Here is an 18,546-nt window from a genome sequence, read left to right as displayed (position 1 = left end):
TGGTTGTAGGCAGCAGTGAAGATTAATGACTTTCAGTTACTATGATCTGAGTAATTAATAAGTTGTACTCATATAAATAGACTATTTACATACAGTATACTTTTATTTGTGAATATTATAATTACAATCCTCCTGTGCTCACTTTTCCTTTTGTGCTCTATAAACCAATGAGAAAGCATTTCTTGTTTCTGCTGGGATGAAGGCCTAGCAAATTCTTTCCAGGTTTCTGAGAAAGGTGGAGCAAAACCTCTGGTCAAATCCTGATTGGTTTATCATTATCTAAACATCAATATTCTAATGTTACAAAAAAGTGTCACCACATCCTGGTATTTTTAAGATCCTAGAGATGCTGGAGCATTGAAGTTGTTGATCTGCAAAATCATGGGAATTTTAAATTGTTGCTGTTTTTAACCTTCAGCATCTGGAGAAGACAATGGCCAAAACACCACAAGCACCTCAGCTGACTGCTGCATGGGTGTCGTGACAAAGTCTGCTTGTGGATATGTCTGCTGAAAGCTTCTTTAATACAAGATAAGCACTTCTTTATTCAAAGAGTTACGGACATTTGGGGCAAACTACCAAGCCATTTACTTCAAACAGAAACTTTGACAACTTTTAAGAAGAATCTGCATGAGATATTGGGACATCTCAGCTACTAGCTAAACAAACGAGCCTGATGGGCTGAATGGTCTTCTCTCGTTTGTCAAATTTCTTATGTTCTAAGTTAAGTATAAACTTCTTTTCTTTTTTTTTTTTTTGATTGACTTGTGTTGCAGATTATTCTTTTTTTCACTTTTGTGGTGGTATTGTCAGTGGAACAACCTTTCCTCGTTGTGATTCCCACCGCTGAACCTGGTCTATCTGAGGAGCTGGCGTGAGAGATGTGCAGGGTGTAGAGATTTCATTCAAAGAAGTTAAAATGACATTTGCTTACGGAGTCCTCATCAATAAGGCATCAAATTAGTCTTGAAAATGTTAATTAATTGCCCGTCAAATCTGTTAGTTTCAAGCACTGTTATGGTGCTACCTTGAAGTCATTAAGACAGTTGTGATGCCCACATGACTAGGGTCTATAATGGATGATTAATTACAGCTTTGTGTGCTCATCAATATTTTTGATTGCCTTTCTTTTCCATTATGTAGGAGAAACACAACAGACCATATGATGAATACAGTGTACAAAACTTTTTTTGCGTCACTATACATTAAATACATGTTAATGCACAAAGGCAGAGCTGGACAACATCATTTGTGATACAGTTAATCGTTTAAAGCAGTAAGCAGACAAGGAATGCACCAAAGTAACTTGTTTTCAATCAATGCAAACTGTTTCAGGCAGAGTTGTTTTTCATAAAAGTTCAAGAAATAACACAGAATGAAAGAAGAGAAAAGGTGCAATGTCAGTGTGTGCCACTGGGTGTCGCCAGCACCAAGGCCTCCTGCAGGCAGGGAGCACCAGGCTGCTTTTCCAAAGTTCTTTCGTTCTCAGAGTGTGAAGGAGCTTGTCTGGAGGAGCCGCGCTAGGCCACATATAAAACACGGGGTTGGTGTTGTTTTTTGTTTTTGTTCTGGACCAATAGTACTTGTATAGTTTAGGCTATACTTAGCCAATTAAAGAGTCCATTTTGAGTGCTGTGTGGCATCTGTTTATCCAAGAAACACTAATAGTGAGAACATTTTATTTTACCAAAGCCACATGTAGGGATGGACTTCTAAGGATCATTTCTTATCCAGTCAATGCTGTGCACACTCCTAATTTACTTATCCTCACTAAAAGGTGGTCAGGGAAAGTAATGTCTTCATTCAATTGAGAATGCAATATTATTAATTTAGAGAATTTAGTGATCTCAGTCCGGTACCTCCCTGAAGGAGGCTGCACAATAGAGGGTATGAAGGTCCTTCGGTGCTAAAGAAGCTTTGGTTTCTGTCCCTTCTCTTCCATGGATCTTTCTGAGACCGATGTGTGCAGTTTTGGTTCACAATGACAGATGAGGAAACAATTCATTAATAATTCTCCCACCACTCAGCTGCGTGCCACTGCTACCAACATCTTCAAGGGGTCCGTGCTCATGGACATTTCCTCTCCACACTTTGTTTGCCTCCTTCTTCGTACTCCTGTTTGGAAATCCACATCTGCTGGAATGTGCCCTGAAGAAAAGCATTTCAATCAATTGCATTGTCAGAGCAAGCAAACATAAATGGCAAAAACTACAATGTACAAGGCACTGTATTATGTAGTAGTAACACAGGGAGGAGATACCTTGATAAAACAGAGGTAGTCAGCAGCTAAACTGGCATAAAACTAACAAACCACAAAAACTGTAGAGCACAGTCATGGGGTGAGGCATATAAACTACATATTAATGACGCGGACATAGCAACTGTGTGAAACCATTACACTGTAGTGGCAACGTCTGCAAGAACCAGCCAGGCATAATAACTGTTCACAAAAGCGGGAATAAAACTACAATTATAATAAAATGGTAGCCAGCATATAGAGAGGATTTATTGACCTCTAATATTCTACCAGGAGTGCGCGTTTAATAATTTGTTACATATAAAGTCATCACATGCAAAACTAACTAACTCATTCTGATAAAAGCTTCATTGTCTATTCCACCTCCACTTATTTCCAAATATGGCAGGTCTAGTTAATAACATTAATCATAAATGCAAAGTGTGATGTTTCTTTCCTTACTGAAATGTATCTTAAAGTTATAATATACTAGGGGGGCTAACCTCCCTGGCACCTTTGGCGCCCACCCCCCAGTTGTGGCCAGAATATTAGTAAAATCTGTAAATGTACAAAAGAAAAATTATTATTTATTGGAGTTAAAATCATGAAATGAGAATAAAATATTTACTCTCTTACCAATTGGAGTATTCCCATTAAACTGAGGCCCACTATGCTCGATGAGGATTTATAAGACTAAATAAATAATCCATTCATTTTAACTGACATTCTTGTAGATAAAAAAACGACTCGTTTAAATAACAGGAAAAATCTCATGGAAACTAAAGTGGTATGCAGTGGGTCATCGTAACTCGACCTTCAACTAACTAAATCACCTAAATACAAACATTGGTGTTATGAACAGATCATTTTTTTAAATAGTTTGTTCCTGTGAAAGAAAGTTTACGCGATCAAAAATAAAAACCACGACTTTCTTGATAGTAAAAACCATAACTTTCTTGATATTTTAGTTTATAATTTAAGAACGGAATAAGAATCTAAAAATCTAACAACATCACATTAAAGTTCATTAAACTCTGTAAAGAATGGTACCAAACTTAAATACAGTATGTAGGTTTTAAAATAAGCCTGACTGAAAGCATAACAAAAAACATGACATAAAAAGTCACATAAAATCGTAGCACAAAATTGTTGTACTTTTAGGCTTAGGATTTTATTAATAGAGAGGAGATAAACAGCACAACTTCATTTACAGGGTGGTCCAGATCTAATTATGCAACACTTAATGCAATGCAGGAAAACACAATACAATTTCGGGTGACTGGTGCTACCAATCCGGTTAAAACATTTCATTGATTTGGGAGATCGTGTTCTTATGCACTGCAGGCGGTCCAAATTCCTCCAACATCCTGCGTTGCACGTTGTTATAGGTTATTGAAAATTGCATAATTAGATCTGGACCACCCTGTAGTTCAGTCTTAGGCAGGGTGTGATATTTAATGACCTAAAATGTATTTAATAATCTCCCACATGATATTCCTAGTCCATTTTGGCCACCTTCGCCCTGCATCAGTTATCTTCATACATAACCTGAGTATTCACACAGATGTCCTCATCAAATGTGGCTTGTTTCTGAATGAGAGTTTAGAGCAGTGGTTCTCAACCTGTGGGGGCCCTAGGGGGCGCGAAGTAACAAAAAGGGGGGTGCGAAGATGTGAAAAAAAGAAAACAAGAATCAAAAATATGAAAAAAACATCTGTTGAAACCAAAACAAATGAACTTAAACTACATTCTGATAGTAGATCAATGAATATAGAGTTAGATAAATGTCGATAAAAGTTAAGTAGGTATAATAAAATATGCATCTACATTTCAAAATAATGTTGGGGGGATGCGATTAAAACTGTAAAAACTGAAAACTTGGGTCGCAAACACTTAAAGGTTGAGAAACGCTGGTTTAGAGTATTTCTAACTCAACGTTTCGCTTTGCAAAATAATTCATGAAAAAGATGCCGTTTCAATTCCAATGAAATTGACTCGAGAAGTAATGTGTTTCATTCATCTCTGGAAACATTTTCACTCATCACTTTCACTTGCATCTGTGTGTCAGTTGGTATTTAATTAAACATCTCTAATAGATAAAAAAAAGGAAAAAATAAAATCACCGGACTCATTTCCTGTCATGTGCAGACATTTTGTTGAGTGTACTGGTAACTAGTACACTGTACCGGGTCTAATGACAATCTTGGCAATCGCAATCCTAAAGATGCATCGAGGACAGAAACAGCCCTCGATGCTCCGCAGTGCATGACGTGTTTGAATCAAGAAACAGGAAAGGGCAGCTGATGGTAACGGGGGGGGCATGTGGCTTTCCCTCTAGAGAGTATTTATGTGGAGAGAACACAATAGTGTGCATGATGGTGCATTTTGGTGTGTCTTTGTGTTCAAAATATGCAGCATGTTACCTTTTTAAAACAAATGCACCGCAGCTCTGAAGTGTACATAGGTTGACTGGCTTGTAGGCAATTACATGCATTAAAAAGTATAGATTATCATGGATGTGTCAATGAGTCTTTAGGGAGCAGTATTCCTTGCTTTTTACAGCAAAAACAAAAACAATTTAACCCCCACAAAAAAATCTTTTCAGTAAGTTTCAGGGTTTGCAATTGCAAAATGAATGTAGTGTCAGTTGCCCAAAACTCCATGTGAATCAAAAATTCTCCATTTTACTCTGAGGATAAATACAACTAGCGTAAAAGGCGGCTATGGCTGTAGGCTCCACAAACGTTGATATGGTCTACTTGCTGAGCTTAGAGCGGCCCATTTAGTCTCAGCACTTAAATCAAGGCAGAGATACGTTACAGTGACTTAGTCGCTAATGAGGCTCCTTTTTAACAAATGTGACAAGTTCTGGTACAGACTGTTGCTGAGTTTTTCCCATTTTTATTCTCTTCTCGTGCTCTCTTCTGACCTAGGAACAGGACTTTAGAATGCATATTTCAACCCTTCATCAAATTCAACTACAACATCCATTTGTCTCCTCAGTTGTTCGATGAGATGCGTCAACAAGTGACTGGACAATCTTTCTTTCATCAGTTTATTCATTTACATTACTTCTAAATATTTAGGGTCCTGTTAAATAAATCTATAGTTGTATTAATATACAATTGAATATCTCTCTAAACAGATTGCATGGCTTTTTTGTGTTCAGTATTTTTTTTGTATGTTTTTATACATTGCCTATAAAAAGTATTCACTCCCAGGGATGTTTTTACATTTTATTGTTATACAACACTGAATTTAATTCGGCTTTTTTGACACAGAAAAAAGACTCTTTAATATGACAGTTAAAACAAATCTCTGCAATGTGGTCTAAATTAATTACAAATATAAAACACAAAATAAGCAATCTCATCCCTTTAATATGACACACCTCAATCATCACTGGGGCAGCCAAATGGTTTGAGAAGTCCCAGAATTAGTTCAATGGAGGTCACCTGTCAAGTGTTTCATTCAGCACCTTATCTACAAGGACTAATGGGTGCTGAGGCACTATGGTGGCCAAACTTACAATAAAAACAAAAGAAAACTCCAGGCAGCACCAAGAAAAGGTGATTGAAAAAAAGAAAAGAAAATACTGAGTATCCCTTAGAGTCACGTTAAATCAATCATGAGTGTGGCACACATGTTGTCAGGGATGCCAGGGGTGACGACCCGGCCGGGACACCTTGGAGGAGAGGACGAGGGCGTGCACCCGCCATGGACCACATGAGGGCTGCCACCCTGGTTGCTTTGGGGGCCACAGGTAGAGGGCTTGGAAGCCCAACCCTGTAGGGGCCCGTGGTCACCACCAGGGGGCACCCTGATGCCTTGGGAACCCTGGACCTCAGCACTTCCACCACACCAGGAAGTGCTGTGGGGAAGAGGAGCAGGGACACCCGGAGTGCTTCTGGGGATACAGCCGGCACTTCTGCCACACGGGGGCGTGTCGGTGGGAGATTGCCGGGTAGCACCTGGAGCACATCCAGGTGTGAATAAAAGGGGCCGCCTCCCTTCATTCGGGGCTGGAGTCGGGTGGAAGTAGGACAAAGCAGGAGAAGCGAGAGTGGAGGCGGCCCGAAGAAAGGCAGTGTGTGAGAGAGCTGCCTGGACTTTGGAGGACTTGTGGGGTTTGTGGTGCACTTTCATAACTTTGTATATAGTGTAAATAAACGTGTGGTGTGTGAAAAACAACATGTCTGCCTGTCTGTGCCCGGGTTCCGTTCACAATGTAAATATGTCTAAAACAGACCGTCCAAAACAAGTGAGTGATCTTGTAAGAAGACTAGCGAGGGCCATCAAAAGAACTGTGAGAATTCTGTAGGAGTAAAAAGCTAGAGTGGTTAAGATTGGACATACTGTGGAGACAACAATTGTTACAACTGGTGTTTCACCAGTGGCATCTTTATGGGAAAGTGGCAAAGAGAAGGTCACTATTAAAAAAAAAGCACAACATCTCACATAGAGTTTGACAGAAGGCACATGGGAAACTCTGAAGTCAGCTGGAAGAAGGTTCATTGGCCTGATAAGACGCAAATTGAGCTTTTATGGCCATGAGGCTAAACACCATGCGTGAACACTGCACATTATGAAAAACACAGCATCCCCACCATGACAGTATTATGCTGTGGGGAGGCTACTCCGCAGCCCACTCTGGAAAGCTTGTGAGAGTGGAGGGTGAAATGAATAAAGCAAAATCCTGCAAGAAGCCTGCACCTTGGGAGAAGATTTGTGTTCCAAAATAACAATGAGCCCAAGCATAAAGCCAACGTTACACAGGAATGGTTAAACAACAGCAATGTTAATGTGCTGGAGTGGCCGAGTCAGAGTCCACATCTCAATTCAACTGAGAAGTTGTGACTGAACTTGACAAAGGCTGTCTACTCACGATCACCATGCGTCATGTCACAGCGTGAGCAGTTCTGTAGGCTTTTTCCAGATGTGCCAAGCTGATAGAGACCTGTGCACACAGACTCGGGGCTGTCATGGCTGCCAAGGTGCATCTACTAAATACATGACCCATAGGGGGTGAAAATTTATGAGATTAAATATATTGTTTTTTATATTTGTAATTAATTTAGACCTGTTTTCACTTCTACATTAAAGAGTCTATTCTCTTGATCAGTGTCAGAAAAACCAAATTAAATCACTAAGATACAATACTCTATATATAAATTGCAAAAATATCCAAGGGGTGAATACATAGTATTTATAATGAAACAGAAACTGTGAGCATAAATGATAATGATAGAGCAGTAACTGTGGGAATTGTACTGCCATAGTAATTGCTGTATGTTCAGCAGTTCCTTCCAGAGAGACTATGAACAACAACACACTGGCGGAGACCCTGTGTGCAGCAGTCACACCAGCTCATTGTCAGCGTCTGTGTGTAGGAATGACATGTCTTGCCAGCATCATAGGCCCCCGGGCAAAGTAGTGCGCTGAGGCCCCTGTTTTGATAGCGAAACAGAAACATATTTAGGCATCAGAAACATGGTGGACCCTTATGCTCCCGGGGCTCCAAGCCAGTGCCCATGGTGCCCATACATTAACTCTTTTAGAGCTAATTACTTTTACTCCCTTTTATCCCAGGGCTGAATATTTTTCCAAAAAAACTCAGTTTTCTGAAAAGCACTAAAAGCAATGGTTTTCATGCAAATTAAATCAACTTAAAATACTTATTTATGACCAATGTCACTCTGTTTTATGTTCCAGGAACCCCTACAAATAGGCATATTCACATACTTATTACATACGTGTTTATTCCATCACTCATAAGCTGAAAGGCACCTTCTGGTAAAAAGAAACGGCTTGAAGTAGTCAAGTGGCTACTAATCCAGTAGGCCACGTCATTTGGTGAAGCCCAGGTGCCAGCTTGTCTCCCACAGATTAATGTCTGTGTAGTCCTCCCAGGACAAATGTTTTCATAGGCGCGTCAGCAGCATGAGCCTGTCCAGCACTATGATCAGCTGGGAGCCGGTCAATCGATGCAGGCACCTGACTTTCATTGTTTTCGATCTCCAGATCACTTGTATAAAAATCGGAGTTCGAGAAGTCAGAGTCCGATTCAACAATCATATGCAAAAATTAACTAAATAATATGCAGAGTATTTCACTTTGCGCATTTGCTTTGCTCCCTCAAGCCCGATGTCGATGCCATTCGAGATACTGCTTACTCTACACTACTCACACACACGCAGGGTTTCAATGTCAAGTTGAGTCTAAACAGTCCTCCGATCAAAGAGCGTCGACCTATGATGTAACAGTGAGTTTTAACAACATTTACAGCTTTCTTTCGCTCTCTGCCCCTGAAGTCCATTCTCAACCCTTTGTGTTGACAAAAATCGACATCTAAAAGAGTTAAAGACAGCCCTGAGTCACACTGGGCATAATTCCAGTGTGGTGCAGTCATAGGAAATGCGCTACTGTTACACTCATAAACAAGCCATATGTAGAGATTACAACGGCACAGAAACTGTAGCAATTACCAAACTGATTTTGTAACTGTGTGTGAAATGTCCACTGTTGGTGGATTTGTGTCCACTAACTACTTTGAGACAGATTATATGCAGAAATGAAAATTCAGAGGACTGACTGTTGGTAACAGTTCAAGTGAAACAGCTATCCCAGCATGCTCTGTCAGAGTTGTGACAAGTATGTACTACACAGAAGCAGAATCCTGAAAGAGAAACGTCAAGCAGAATATTGTATAATTAATTCCTTCTCTGGTGAGACCTCATCCTTCTCCTGGCCTTTACAGTATTATGCCATCTGATGCAGCCTGTTTGAGACCTACCAGTGAAGCCAGGATGGAACCCCCAATCCAGGGGCTGAAGCGTCTCTCAATTGTGCTGTTGCTGGCAATCAGTTTGAGACGCATGCTCTGGAAGAGAAAAACATGTGAACAATTGGCAGTGGGACAGAGGGACTTCATGAGCACAAAGTCAAAGGACTTGGCTAATGGTCAAAATGAAGGTCTTACAGGTGGAGTTTTCTGGGAGAGCTCACGATTGAGTCGGTCAGTGAAACCCTGGAGAAGAGTGTTGCCACCAGTGACAATCACACTACCATACAGGCCCTGGAAAAGTAAACACATAAACTCACCTGGTGGCCACCATAAAGGGGCTATACCTTGCCATTAAGATGCATCCCCTTTACAGATGACCTACAAGGCAAATCCCACCCTTCATACTCACAGGACGAATGTCAATGTCGCACATCCCAATACTGGTGGTCACAACATGGCCAACTCCAAGCATTGTGTTTCCTGACAGACCCTGATGGAAACGTACAGAGTTTTGAGAACACACCCAAAGATGCAAAACACTACCGACAGTAGGCAGAGAGTTAATATGAGCAGGGGAATCTAACCTTGACATTAGAGGGGTCAAAGAGACCCTCGGGGATCCTTAAACGCTCAGCTCCATAGTCTGTTGTATATCCACTTGGCATTTCATAATGAACCGTAGGCATCTGAGCAGCCACCCTACATGGAAAAGAAAATGTGCAAGTTAACTCCATTAGGCCGCCACTGGGGAGGAAGTTTCTGAGTTGCCACAAGACAAAGAAACAAAAAACACAGTGAGGGTATGAGGTTCAGAAATGAAATATGATAAGCTAACTCCTCACAAAACACGGTCTCTCCAAAGAGGCCCACCTAGTCCTACAGAGAGGATGACCCCGCTTCAGAAATGCTGTTTTCTGTTCCAAGTTTCCCTTCATTAATTTCCTTCACATACAGATTCATTTCTCACAGTAAGGAGGCTAGGGTTCATGCCCTGGGTCCTCCCTGCGTGGAGTTTGCATGTTCTCCTCATGTTTGGGTTTCTCCCACTGTTTAAAGACATGCAGGTTAGGCGGATTGGCAACGCTTAACTGACCATAGCATATGGTTGGGGTGTGTGTGTGTGTGTGTTTGCCCTGCGATGGACTGGTGGGGTTTGATCCTCACGTGTGCCCTGTGGTAGCTGGAATAAGATTCAGCACCCCCCATGAACCTGTTCAGGACTAATCAGGTTAGAAAAGGAAAGAGACACATGATAAGAAGACAGGGCTACTATCTCTAAAGAATCTCAGGAGGTAGTGGTTTGACAAGTTATAATCAACTTCCTCTCAACATCATCTAAAGTGACATGCCTGGTCACGGACAAACAAAATGAAGGTCTTCAGTGCTTAATAAGTCAGTGATTTCATGATGTGCAGCAACAATTGTATTAGAATATGCAAAACCCTCTCCAAGATAAGTGCCTGTGTGTCTGTCCGTGTGTCTGGTTGCTATGTCTCCCTCATTTCAACAGCTGACACATCATAAACATTAACCCAGCATTTACAAATCCCATAGCAAATGGCATATAACAGTGACATATGCATTGAATGGCGCACTGCAAACATTAATGCTGAGGTCTACATTGATTATTTACATTTAATCCCATCTTAGATGGGTAGCATAGGTTGTTAAATCATATTACTTGCCAGTGATATTCAAACTACATGAGGAGACATCTATTCAGCACAAATTTCAGGTGCACACTCTAAAAACTATCTTGAGCCCGATATAATTTAGACGCCTCTGAATGAATTGTGTAATTATTCCAAAATACTTTATGGTCTCTAGTACAATAGTCTGTAACTTATGTCACAAATCCAGGTTCTCTTTTTGCAGACGATGTGGTCCTATTGGCTTCATTGGGCTGTGAACTGCAATAGTCATTGGGACGGTTTGCAATTAAGTGTGAAGCTGTAGGGATAAGGATCAACACCTTCAAATTTGAAGTCATGGTCTTCAGTCGGAAAGAGGTGGACTATACTCTCCAAGTGGGAGGTGAGTTACTGCCTCAAGTGGAGAAGTTTAAGTACATCGGGGTCTTGTTCACGAGTGAGAAGTAAAGGGATGGTGAAAATGACAGACAAATGGGGCAGTGAGTGCAGTGGTGCATGTCACTCTACCAATCTGTAGTGGTGAAGAAGGAGCAGGTCAGAAGGCAAGGCTCTTGATTTACCCGTCAATGAACTCCCTACCCTCGTCTATGGTCATGAGCTTTGGGTAATGACTGAAACAATGAGATACAAACAGGTACAAACGCCCAAAATGAACTTTCAGTGCAGGTTGGCTGGGCTCCCTTACAGATGGGGTGAGAAGCATAGACATCAAGGAGAGGCTTGGAGTAGAGCTGCTGCTGCTTGAAGAGGAGCCAATTGAGGTGTTCAGGCCTCTGAATACAGATGCCTCCTGCACGCCTCCCTGTGGAGGTTTACGGGCAGCTGTGAGGAGAACCCGGGGAAGATCCAGGGCCTGCTGGAAATGCCTTGGGATCCCACAGTCTGAGATGGCAAGCGTGGCAGGGGAAACCAACATATGGGCCTCACTGCTAAGACTGTTGCCCCATGATCTGTTTACTGATAAGCGGTGGAAAATGAATGAATGAATAAATAAATGAATGGATGAAAGTTCTCAGTGTGAAGAAATACTTTATTATGTTTGTGCAAAATGTTCCCTTAACAACAACAACATTTATTTATATAGCACATTGTCATACAAACAGTAGCTCAAAGTGCTTTACATAATAAAGAATAGAAAAATAAAAGACACAATAAGAAAACAAAATAAATCAACATTAATTAACATAGAATAAGAGTAAGGTCCAATGGCCAGGGGGACAGAAAAAACAAAAAAAAAACTCCAGACGGCTGGAGAAAAAAATCAAATCTGTAGGGATTCCAGACCATGAGACCGCCCAGTCCAGCTTCCATCTACCTCCTTGTCCTTATTATAAAAATGAATTTTAATGTGACAGCTGGCATCTACTCTACTAATTCCCTTAACAGTTTTCAAACTTTGTTATACTTGGGGGCGTTGTCCCTGCTCGCTTTGCTCAACAACCCCCGTGCCTGCGCTATGCGCTAACCTCTTTTTGGTTCTGTTGCTTGCATATGGGGATGCAGTTGTACAATTTAAAAAAAAGTTCATGGGAACTGTTACATATGCATAATAGAATTAACTATTTTACATTACAGCGAGTAGTTATCCATAGTAAAAAAAAAAAGAGTAAAACGTAATAATTTGAAAGTAAATTATGTTTCATGTTGCGTTACAGTAATTTGTTGCGTTGCGTAATACGATTTCGTTTTGTTTGGCTTTGAAATTAAAACGCAAATACTTTACTAAAACGCAAATACTTTACTAAACTACTTTAACTTACACTTTTACTGTAAAACTTCAGTTAAAACAATTTTTTGAATTAAATTTTCGGCAATTTGGCATTGAATTTTGATTCTGTTTGGACTTTCATCGTGACAACGCAATGTATAACTGCCCGTGACTGAATTTCGTTTCTTTCTCTCTATTAAAAAAAAAAACAACTTTTTCGAATGTTTGGCTCTGAGATTTGTAAATTATCTTTGCAAAAGCTATTCTAACGGGAAACTGTTAACGTTTTAATACGAATGGCATATCAAGATCTCCTTTGTTGTGTAATGTTATCCGCAGTACGTTACCTTTATTGGATACATCCTTCTTTCTACAGTAATTCGTGCGATGGAAGACCGGACGGTGTTAACGGTTGTAGATATTCTTCGGGATATTGTAAGTTGATGTTTTCATCTTCCGCATGATCATCACCAACTGTTTCAGCATAGTCTACTGATACACATTTAAACAATTTGCTGTATAACTGATCGTCATTTTTGGAGTTAATTCGTTTGACTTTATCGTTTCTCGGTGCTAGGATTGCTCCTGTACTCATTTTTTCTGTTGATAACCCTTCGGGATGAAATTCTTCAATAAGATTTGGACATAATACGTTGTCTTTAATTGGGAACTTAAAGTGAGGAAAACGCTAAAATTTATAAGAGCTGAGAGAGCAAAAACTATGTCTGTCAAAAGCATTAACATGAATGAGAGGTGAGAAGGCCATGTGCGTGGTTGAATATGGTTGAGCGGAAGGGCGTGACTTGAAAAAATCTCATGGCCAAAGTCTCAAATCGCGGGACATGAAAAACTCTTCCAAAATGTCTCGAGACTTAATCTTGATCCTTATTTGCTAAAACAAAAAAGACATAACTCCTTCATTCTTTTGGCATAGCTCCTAATCCAGCATCTATTAAAAAGTAAAATAAAATATTCTATTGTTAAAACTGCTGAAAAAAAATAACATTATGCTCAAACTACATAATGCGTACTATATGCAGTTCTGGTCACCATGCTACAAGAAAGGCATAGCAGCACTTGAAACTGTACAGAACAACCAGCTGCATCCAAGGATTCAAGGACATTTTCTGCTTCGGCAGACTCAGGAAATTAAACCTGTTTAGACTCAAGGAAAGGAGACTGCGTGAGGACCCAATCCAGGTCTTCAAAATTCTGAAACGCATCAATAAAGTGGATCCAGCACAATGTTTTCAAATACGTAGTAAATGATGTGTTCAAGGATGCTGGTAGAATTTAAGTGGAAGTGAAACTAGGAAGCCAAGCAGCACTTCTTAATGCAAAGAGGTTGCATGAATCTGGAACAAACTGACAAGACATGGATTTGAAGTAGAAACCTTGACAACCTTTAAAAAGTAACTGGATGAGACGCTGGTTGAGAAGTTAATGGACTGAATGGTCTACTCTTGTATATCAAATTTCTTATGTTCTTATGTCTAGACCTTTATCAATTACGGAGACCAACACTTCACACAATATTCCAGATGAAGCCTCACAAGCACTTCATACAGCTTAAGAAAGACCTCCATTGGCTCGTACTCCACACCGTGAGCGTACTACATAACAAAACACCCTTTTAGAATTTTCTGTTGTCTTTCTCCACTACATGGGTTTACGGGCAGTGAGAAGTCTGCTGTGACTCTTGTTCATAAGCTGCTCTTTTAAACTCTAGACTATCTATTGTATAATTCCATCTCATTTTTATGATTTGTATTTTATTCTGAATTGATTCTGACTATCTATATGTCTATTATGGATTTTAAACCCTATGGATTCTGCTTTTGAAGACAAATTTGATGTATACCACATTTTTTAAAGAACTCATAATATATTATTTTGCCACAACGCCATTTTGTTTTTTTCTGTGGATGCCACAACTTTGCAGATCCCGTTGTCATGATGTGGGTCCTGGCTGCCAGGGGTATGGCCTTGTATGTCACAACATAGAGGGGTCAATTAGGTGAGGGCTCAAAAGTCTGTCTTGGTAGCCATTTTGTGTCCAAGTCTATGGATAAACCACACTTTCAAAGTCTTTCTAAATCTTTTTCTTTGGCATTTCCTGCTTTTGATCTCTTACTCTCTGTTCTGACTTCTTACTTTTTAATTACATTTCTAGTTTGCTCGAAAAATAGAATTGATGTTCATTTCCAACCTTGGCTTGCTTTTCCATGATGCATTTCTTCTGGTCCCTTACATAAAAATATTACTGTCTTCCTGAGGGGCAGTACACTATGAAAATTAAGATCAAACTACATTTGCCACATGCCCAATTTTAAACTCTAATCCACTTACCATTTTTAGTCATGTTTCAATTTAACCAACTTATTTTTTTACCTTTTTTCTGTAAATCGTTAATATAAAATACAAAAGAGCACTGACCTCTGCAGTAGGCCATTTTTGAAATCAACAATTAGAGATCCTTTCAGCATAACCAGAACTTAAACCATCTTGTACACCTCACTCTGAACACTAAGCCCCTCATGGGGTAACTTATGAGTGTGACAATATTAGTTTTAATGCTTGTGTTTTTGTGTATTCTGGGGTTTGGGACCTGCACATCACATTTCTGATGTTTATTTTTTGTTTAGAAAGTCGACTTTGGCTAACATCTCGTTTTTACTGTTCAGACATTTGACGTATTAATGACGTCATGTTGGTGTCACTATAAATATATGCCCCCTCAGTGGATAAAACCATGTTCAGTTTAACATAGTTAGCTTATTTCCAAGTAGGTCCTGTACTAGGTTGACCATTAGTTTCCTGGCTGTCGCTAACATTTTTGACATATGATTTTTGCCTTGCATCTTGGCTTGCATAGTCTCTGTCCATCTTGACTTACTGGTTACAACTTTGATTCTTGCACCTTGATTATGTCTTGTTTCAACTATCATAACCTAGTCTTTTGCTGGAGCAATGGCAAAATGGCAAGTGCAGTTTTTATTTTGGCAATTCAGTGGCAACTTAGTTAGTAATGTAGGTGAGGCAAGCACTGGAGGACAAGCTGAGATCGAGCAGTTAACAGAGGAACTGCCTAATTAAGCATGCACATGTAATAGAAAGATGAGGGCAGCCATCACTCGCTAGCAGCTCTGGGTGTCAATTAGAGCAATGCCTACACAACCGTATGAAAGGTCTGAGTAAAGGCAGATCAGGGCAAAATAGAAATCAGAAGAGAAAGAAATGGAAGAAATGAAAGACAGCGAGCGCACTTAGAAGTGTGGACCAGACAAGTAAAAATAGAAGTTTGGAGAAGGGGGAGATCACAGGCTCGTGAGGACTCACTGTAATGAACATTGAAGGTGGCGGGGACAGCGAGGGTTTGTGAGGACTCTCAGTGGTGACAGACTAAAGTGGCACATAGAGAGCCAATGTTATGTAGGACAGTGTTTCCCAACCTCGGTCCTGGGGGCACACTGTGGCTGCAGGTTTTTGTTCCAACCAGATTCTGTTTTTAATTGGACTCCTGGGCTAATTAAGTGATGTTCTATGTTTTGGGAACAATATAGAAACTAGAAGACTAAGTTTGGTAAATATATATATATATATATATATATATATATATATATATATATATATATATATATATACACTGCTCACAAAAATTAAAGGAACACTTTTTATTGGGCCTGGCATGAAATCAATTAAACCTGTCTGATAATTTTCTGGTTGGTTAAGCAGCTGAGGTCATTGTTAATCACTTTCAGCTGTATTGGTGTTCATGGACTTAACGACAGGTGCACTAAAGTGGCAACAATTAGAAAACCCTCAAAACAGGACTGGTTTTACATGTGGAGGTCATTTCAAGTTTCTCCCTCTTGATCTTTTTGGCTGGTTTTCCACTCGTGCTAGTTTTGGCTTGAGTAATCATCTCTACTGGCAGTATGAGGCGATTCCTTAACCCTACAGAAGTTGCACAGGTTGTCCAACTTCTCCAGGATGGCACATCCACACGTGCTGCAGCAAGAAGGTTTAATGTGTCTCCCAGCACAATCTCCAGAACATGGAGGAGATTTCAGGAGACTGGCTGTTATTCTCGGAGAGCTGGACAGGGCGTAGAAGGTCCTCAACCCATCAGCAGGACCGATACCTGCTCCTTTGTGCAAGGCGGAACAGGCTGAGCACTGCTCGTGCCCTACAGAATGACCTCCAGAGGGCCACTGGTGTGAATGTCTCTACCCAAACAATCAGGAACAGACTTCATGAAGATGGCCTGAGGGCCCGGCGTCCTGTAGTGGGCCCTGTGCTCACTGCCCAGCACCGTGGAGCTCGACTGGCATTTGCTCAAGAACACCAGAATTGGCAAGTCCCCACTGGCGCCCTGTACTTTTACAGACGAGAGCAGGTTCACCCTGAGCAGCTGTGATAGGCGTGAAAGAGTCTGGAGAAGACAAGGAGAACGATATGCTGCCTGCAACGCGTCGTTCAACATGACAGGTTTGGTGGTGGGTCAGTGATGGTCTGGGGAGGCATATCCATGGAGGGACGCACAGACATCTACTGCGTAGGAAATGGTGCTCTGACTGCCATAAGGTATCGAGATGAAATCCTTGAACCCATTGTCAGACCCTACGCTGGTGCAGTAGGTCCTGGTTTCCTCCTAATGCACGACAATGCCCGGCCTCATGTGGCAAGAGTATGCAGGCAGTACCTGGAGGATGAAGGAATTGAAACAATTGAATGGCCTTCACGATCCCCTGACTTAAACCCAATAGAACATCTGTGGGACATTATGTTTCGGTCCATTAGGCGCAGCCAGGTTGCTCCTCAGACTGTACAACAGCTCAGGGATGCCCTCATACAGATCTGGGAGGAAATGCCACAAGACACCATCCGTCATCTCATTAGGAGCATGCCCGACGTTGTCAAGCATGCATACAAGCTCGTGGGGGCCACACAGGATACTGAAAAGCATTTTGAGTAGCAGAAATTAAGTTTTTGAAAAAATGGACTAGCCTGCCACATCTTCATTTCACTCTGATTTTAGGGTGTCTACACAATTGAGCCCTCTGTAGGCAGAAAACTTTTATTTCCATTAAAAGACTTGGCATCCTTTTGTTCCTAAGACATTGCCCTGTCGTTATTTGTATAGATATCCAACTTCATATTGAGATCTGATGTATCTAATGTGTTTCTTTAAAGTGTTCCTTTAATTTTTATATATACACATTTCCCATTCTGACATTCAGTTTGGAGTTCAGGAGATTGTCTTGACCAGGACCACACCCCTAAATGCATTGAAGCAACTGCCATGTGATTGGTTGATTAGATAATTGCATTAATGAGAAATTGAACAGGTGTTTCTAATAATCCTTTAGGTGTGTGTATGTGTATATATATATTTTAAAATGTACCAAGCAGTTATATGGGAATAATGTATTTTTTTCTTTTTAACAACTACGGGGCTCTGCCCCCTGCTCACTTCACTCGCCCCTCCCCCCCGGTTTTGTTTACTCGATATACAATTTAAAAAGATTGTTAGTTTCATGGGAATTGTTACATATGCATTATTTTCACTTTTATTTTAAAACTATTGTAAAAACAATACTTTATTTCCAACCCTGGGCATGGTTGCATCTCTTTGAAGGGGGGTCGGCTGAACGCACGCTAAGGGTCTTTTAAGTGTCTTCCGAGAACTTCCGAGAAGATCACGTCTCATCGCCCTGCTTTTCCTTTCCAGGATTTTTTTTTTAATAATAGAGAGATATTTTCTTTTTGATTTTCATTCTACTTTTCTAGGTGTTCTAATTGTTTACTTAATCCATTATTTACTAATTAGTGGGTCTGATGCTGAAGTAGTTGCAGCCTTTGATTATTCAGTGTTGTTTGCTAGCGTGTCTGCTCTGCTCATTTTTAATTGTCATTAATAAGATACAACGAAGGGGGAAAAACTGCACAGAGAAAGGGCAAAATAGAATGAAAACAAGAGAGTTAAGCATTTCAATCTATAGCAAATACAGAAATATTTGTAAATGTCTTATAAATGTAAAAATCATGCTGCTGTGTTTTTCTGAATGTAGAATAAAAGAAAAATAATACCAGCTAATTAAATGATATCAGTGCTATCAGGTGTTCTCACTGATTAGGAATCTGGTTGGAACAAAAACCTGCA

At 40.3% G+C, this 18,546-nt stretch overlaps 1 protein-coding gene across 1 annotated transcript in view; it reads right to left on the bottom strand.

Annotated features, from left to right (window-relative positions):
* Positions 1-1,170: 1,170 nt before the first annotated feature.
* Positions 1,171-18,546, bottom strand: part of actl6b (actin-like 6B) — a 68,560-nt gene continuing 51,184 nt past the window's right edge. Inside the window, exons 10-14 of the mRNA XM_039747095.1 lie at positions 9,605-9,719; positions 9,430-9,510; positions 9,216-9,311; positions 9,030-9,116; positions 1,171-2,148 (exon numbers count right to left, since the gene is read on the bottom strand). Coding sequence (XP_039603029.1) covers positions 2,068-2,148; positions 9,030-9,116; positions 9,216-9,311; positions 9,430-9,510; positions 9,605-9,719 — 460 coding nt within the window. The 3' untranslated portion in view covers positions 1,171-2,067. The remainder of the gene's footprint in view (positions 2,149-9,029; positions 9,117-9,215; positions 9,312-9,429; positions 9,511-9,604; positions 9,720-18,546) is intronic.

This window comes from Polypterus senegalus, chromosome 3 (assembly GCF_016835505.1).
Source record: "Polypterus senegalus isolate Bchr_013 chromosome 3, ASM1683550v1, whole genome shotgun sequence".
Classification (NCBI taxonomy): domain Eukaryota; kingdom Metazoa; phylum Chordata; class Cladistia; order Polypteriformes; family Polypteridae; genus Polypterus; species Polypterus senegalus.
The sequence above is the reverse complement of the archived record's forward strand: the minus strand, read 5'-3'. Positions and strand labels throughout refer to the sequence as shown.